At 32.6% G+C, this 6000-nt stretch overlaps 1 protein-coding gene across 1 annotated transcript; it reads right to left on the bottom strand.

Moving 5' to 3' along the window:
* Nucleotides 1-1591: 1591 nt before the first annotated feature.
* LOC133302230 (probable lactoylglutathione lyase, chloroplastic) lies at nt 1592-5268 on the bottom strand. Its single transcript, XM_061501982.1, has 9 exons — nt 5132-5268; nt 4694-4889; nt 4484-4608; nt 4314-4378; nt 3867-4079; nt 3722-3769; nt 2456-2563; nt 2075-2215; nt 1592-1968 (listed from the first exon to the last, which is right to left on the bottom strand). The coding sequence occupies exons 1-9, from the start codon at nt 5229-5231 to the stop codon at nt 1927-1929; spliced, it is 1038 nt and encodes a 345-aa protein (XP_061357966.1). The 5' UTR covers nt 5232-5268; the 3' UTR covers nt 1592-1926.
* Nucleotides 5269-6000: the final 732 nt, after the last annotated feature.

Consider the following 6000-nt stretch of genomic DNA (forward strand, 5'->3'; position numbering starts at 1 on the left):
TAAATTTTTATGGGTAACTATGGCCCATCTTTGCACACTGCTATTTTCCTACATTTGACTTATGTAGCTTTGCAAAAGTATATTATATTCTCTTTTGTTATTACATAGCAGAAGAACATCATTGAGATTCCAACCCCACCCCTCCTCTTCACACACATGCTGCACCATCAGGTAAGGATGTAAATGTAGCATCGCTCAAATACAAAACCAACAAATAAAACAACTATTCAAGAATGTCGTGAGGACTTGTGGAGAAAGAGAACAAACTTCTGTGAAATATACTAGACTATAAAACTGCAACACTAAATAGCCATAAACCACAATTAAAGTCAAACTTAATAACAAAACATAACGATTGACTCTTAACTTTCAAAACTCCTAAAATTAAATGCTAAACTTATGACTCATAAACTATCCATAACCAAAGCCTATTTATAAGCTATAAAACTGACCAACATAACTCCACACATAACACCCTCATTACTTTATAACTGACATAACTGACTCATTAATATTCTAACTGACACAAGAAACTAAAAAACCAAAACTGCTAAAAAACGGACATTTAAAATTTATCCCAACAGTAAATGCACACACATTCACATACAGACACAATTCAGTACATACATTACTGATGATTCTCAGATTCTGCAGCCAGTCTATACATTCAAAGATTAGATAATTTGATACTTTTATATTAGATAATTGATTTTTATTTTTTTTTATTTTGTGGGATCTGTGATGATTGATTAATTTTTCAGAGTTACAATATATACACATTTGTTTTCTAGATGTGTACCACCCTATTGGATATTCATTTAGACTTGGCTTGTCTTACAGTCTACATTAAGAGGTTGAAATTTTTCTGTTTAGCGTATTAGTTGTCAAAAAAAAGCATCATTCACTTCTAGAAGCTCCACAAAAGAAGCTTATCAATTGCAGAGGACCAAAAGGAATAATATTGCCTATAGCCTGTGAATGTGAATCAAATCTGTCCTATTCTGTCCACCCCTAAATGAATCATTCCTCCACAAATGATGCCTACAGATTGGAAGGTAAAACATAACTTCGGATTAGATTGAATATAATTGCTTCCTGTCATTCACAGAACCAGTAAATCACCTAATGAGGCCTAATTCTATCATAAATCAAGTCAACTCTTCACTGGCCAGTATTCACCACTGAATTTCAAGTTGTGTGTAATACAAAAACAAAAATAAACAGAGTTTATGAGAATCAAATTGACATAATATGCAGCTAAATAAAGGTCGTACATTCACTTGAATCACTTTTAACATTTTAGTAGGTCCTTGAACTCAAGTTGATTCACTGCTGCTCTTCACCAAGATGCACATTAAGTCATTATGTGAAGCAGTTGCTGCATCACATTAATGATATAAATAATTTAAATAACAAAAAACAAAAAAAATTATACAAGTTTACATGTCTTTGAATGATGGGTCAATTTAGATGATTGACACCATTATAAAAACTTTTAATCATCGTGATATTATCTATTAATAATGTATTTAAGTAATATATATGCACACATACAATAATGTGGTGGGAAATTGGCACTTTTGTCACGTACTTTTGACATATTTAGAAGGGTAAGACTAAGAATATTTGGCCTAAGGTGGTAAGGACAAAGAAATTATATGCCATGATGCAATTCTGAACCATGCAGTGTGGACAACGAGAAACTTTGCACTATTGCCAAAATCACAGCGTGTCATTGAAATTGTGTAAAGCTAAAGATATTTGCAGCAAGGTTCATTGGTATAGTCATTATTCCATCATCTACAAAAAATGGATTTGAGTATGATACATTCCTTGACTCAAACAGCTTCAACAAAGAATACCATTTCCTTCGCCAGAGTTTTGAAATCAAGCCTCACAAGATTGTTATGATGACGCACATAAAAACTACTCCAACTCCTTATGAAAATCAACATTATCTACAAAAACCTGTACATTAGAGGTGGGAAAAACAAGTTAGTCACAAATGCTTCATAACCAGGAACCAATAAATAACATAGTGGAAATAATGCTGAAAATGTTCAGGGAGCCATACCGTCTTCCAACCATCAGGATCCGAGCATGCTGTAATTTTTGTTTTGATACCAGGAACTGGTCCAGGTTCCCTAGTAATCTTTCCTCCAGCAAGTTTAATTGCTTCTGCAGTTCTGTACACATCATCTGTGCCTATTGCAATCTGTAAAAAGGAGGAAAGTGAAAAGATAATAAATAAAAGAAATGATCTCTAATGAAAGGCAAGATACTGTTAATAAAGAAACACAAGGTAGGAAGCATTTCAATTAAAATGTCATATAAAATCTCCAGCTAATTCTTTAATACAAAACACAAAATCTAATATCATAACTGCAGTAATAAAAACCACTTCTGTACATTCAAATAATGTGAGAAATCAAATAGGAGAGGAACTTCTGTGTACCTGAGCATAAGCGTCTCCTTTATCATATTCTGTGACTCCATAGTTGTAAGTCAACTCCAGAACAGTATTTTTATCTTCTGGACCATATCCCAGCATTGCTATGGTATACTACCAAAAAGGGAAGAAGAAAAGCCATTAAAGATCACATGACCAAAGTATCAAATAAAAGTTATGGGGAAACAATTTTTGGGCCAACACATCAAACAAGATCAGATCTAAGAATTGTAAAGATGGCTTAAAATTCAAAAACACAGTAGACGATACAAATATTCAAAAGAAACATAAATCGGAAGAATATATCAGCTTAAGCAGATTGAAGATGCACAAACTTTCCCAAAAAAATGAGGGAGATTGAAAGCAGTATGTGCTTCACCCACTAGTTGTTTGCCTACTTATGTCAGTGAACTCACAGGCAGACTGGTTTACTGAACAAGCCATCCTATTCACAAAATCACATGTAATTTAAGGATAAGGACTATAGGGTACATAGACAGTTGTAGCGTCATCCAAAACCAATTAAATACAAATGGATTGTATTATAGGCAGCAAAATACAAAATCCCTACTGGAACATCAGTATCCTGTTTATTTTTTCTTTTAAAAATTACAGATGAAAACCTATGGAACTATAACTCTGCGAGGAAGAAAAAAGAAGTCGCACACAATTATTTATACATAGGTGCAAGGTGTTAAACAAGACTCATATAGCCCCAGGGGGAAAAAGCCAATTTTTCCCACTTACCAGCTGAAAACCTAACAATCTTATTTATATCAAGTTGATTGCTGCACATTAAGATATAAGATTTTAGATGGTTAATTACAATAATGGTCATTTGGTAGAAAAGACACACAGAGCATTCTTTCATTCTAAACAAGTTTTAGTTCAGTATAGTGCTGAACTGAACATATTTTGGTACACCACCAAACAATATGCCAAGTAAAATAGCATATTTTGTAAGAATTATGTCTGAAACAGAAGTTATTCAATACTAACAAGGCACCCATATGTATAACAGATACACTCATAGAACAATGTTACTTAACCCCAGGCAAGGGATCATCACATCTTAAGGATATTAGAAAAGGATTCTATAGCTCTTGCCCTCAAGCTTATAGATTAAATGGCATCAGAAAGTGTAGGCACTTTAGCCCCCACAATTGGATATCAACCCTAAATTCTAATTATCTTAATCGTTGAGGGCTAGGAATATTAATTACAAAAAAGATCTCAGGGCCAACATATATAACAAAAAGGATGCCAAGGTACCTTGGATTCCGGATTATCTCGTGTACGAAGTAGCTCCATACCAAAAGCCTGAATAGCAAGCAGCCATAACTCATATAAACAAATCAATGTTGTGTAAAGGAAAAAAGAAGACTGAAAACCAACATAAAATTGCATCAACCCTCACCTTTTCATAAAATTTTATGGAACGATCAAGATCACCCACCCGAAGCATTACTTGGCATAAAGGCTCAGGAGAGGGAGCCCTTTCCAAAAGTTCAAAAGTATAACCATCAGGATCTTCAATAAATGCAATTACCGAGCTGCCTCCCTTGACAGGACCAGGCTCTCTAGTTATTTTGCCACCCTTAGCTCTTATGATATCCACTACTCTTGAAATCTAGTAAAAGATTACAAAGACAAATAAATCCAATTGTATACATAGGCAAAAGAAACAATAGAGAGGAAATCCCAAGTAATAATAACCAGAACTGTATCTCAATTCCCAAGACAATAAGAAGACAGATGCAATTGGAATAGTTCATACACAAAAATATATCTCACAGGTAAAGAACACAAATGGAATAGTTTATAAATGATAGTAGTAATGGGCAGAATAGCTTGGCAAACTTACATCATCAACAGCAAGACCAAAATGGCCAAACCCGGTTCCAATATTATAACTCTCAATCCCATAATCTGAAAAAATGGTTAAAAGAAAATCAATATTAATGTAAAACTGACTTCATAAAATGCAAAGTTCTGTAATTATCAGGAATGTCAATAAGTTAGTCACACTCTTACTGTATGTCAGTTCAATAACAAAGTGTGCATCCTCAGGCCCATATCCAAGAAAGGCATTAGTATATCTCTCCTCTGGCATGTCACGCTTTCTGAGCAACTTCATTCCAAGGCACTCTGTATAAAATCTGCAATCACCAACAAGTTTGTTTTCCAATGAGAATGATTATAGTAAAGACAACTAGTTTCAAACTAAATTAATCTTTGACATACTTTATGGTCCTGTCCAAGTCCCCAACACGATACACAACATGAAGCATTCTTCTCTTGTCATGTTTTACCCAATCTAGTACATTTTCCTGGGTAGCAGCTGGTGACATGTTCCCAGATGCCATCACTCTCATGTAGTTAACATCATGTCTCAACAACCTTAATGCTTTCAACCCAAAATTATGGGATTGTCTAACAGCTGGATAACAACCCAAAAACAATTTCAGTTCATGAAATTATACACATCTCAACATGCAACACCAATCCAAGTTAAAAACATATGTCAATAAAATAGAAAATGCAATACAATTACAAACTAACACAATCTTGTTATGAAAAAATAAACTAAAATAAAAATCATTTTAAATTGGATAAAGACAGCAACTTTGGGAAGTATTTGCAAAAGGGTCAACGAAAAAGAGTGAGTTGAGCTCAGCTTACCGCTACCAATATGAAAAAGAGAGAACCTTTGAGAAGGGTAGCAGGAAGAGAGAGAGGGTAACCTAAAGGAAGAAAGTGAGGGACGAATTGAAGAAGCCATGGAATGGGGATGAGAATGAAACTATACACAGTTAAAGTGGAAAAGAATAGAATAACAAACTCAAAGCTCAATGTAAAGAATTGAATTATAGGGAATTTTTTTATACAAAAAAGGTACTAGGGTCTAAATAGGTGAAGAATTTCATTGGGTAGCAGGAGTTTTTATTTTAATAACGTTAAGCTCAATGTTATGACCATATTTTTATTGTTGATTTCTGTGATCAACAGTTATTATTTATTGCGAATTAATAATTAATTAATAAATTTAATTTGAAAAATAATAACCGTTGATTGACGAAAATAAACAGTTAAGATGTGGTCGTAACATTGTGCGTAAAATTATTTATGTGTCACGATATCTTATCTTTTTTTTAACCTCATCTCTTAAAAAAATTGGGAACAATATGTTTGAATTCTGTTTTTAAAATTAGTTTTTTAATTTTTTTAAAAAAATATTTGTTATTTTAAAGGATAATTATTTTAGTTAAAATTAATATTTTTATTTAAAATTTAAATTAAAAAAATCACTCACTTTCTCTCTCATGATTTTCATTATGTATCTCTTTCTCTAATTTAAAATAGAAAAAAATATTTTTGTAGTTAATGAAGATAAATTATCTGCATTTACTTTCAAAATGACATTGTTTTGAGATTGAAAGATTAAAAAATTATAATTATAAAGACTATAATAACTCTGAAATAAATTAAAATTATAGAAACAACATGATTTTCATCCCAAAACATCGTATTGAGTTTACTGCAGATAACTT

The sequence above is a fragment of the Gastrolobium bilobum genome, unplaced genomic scaffold (genome assembly GCF_033153095.1).
Source record: "Gastrolobium bilobum isolate Gb01-03AN ecotype WA unplaced genomic scaffold, APGP_CSIRO_Gbil_v1 utg3790, whole genome shotgun sequence".
Classification (NCBI taxonomy): domain Eukaryota; kingdom Viridiplantae; phylum Streptophyta; class Magnoliopsida; order Fabales; family Fabaceae; genus Gastrolobium; species Gastrolobium bilobum.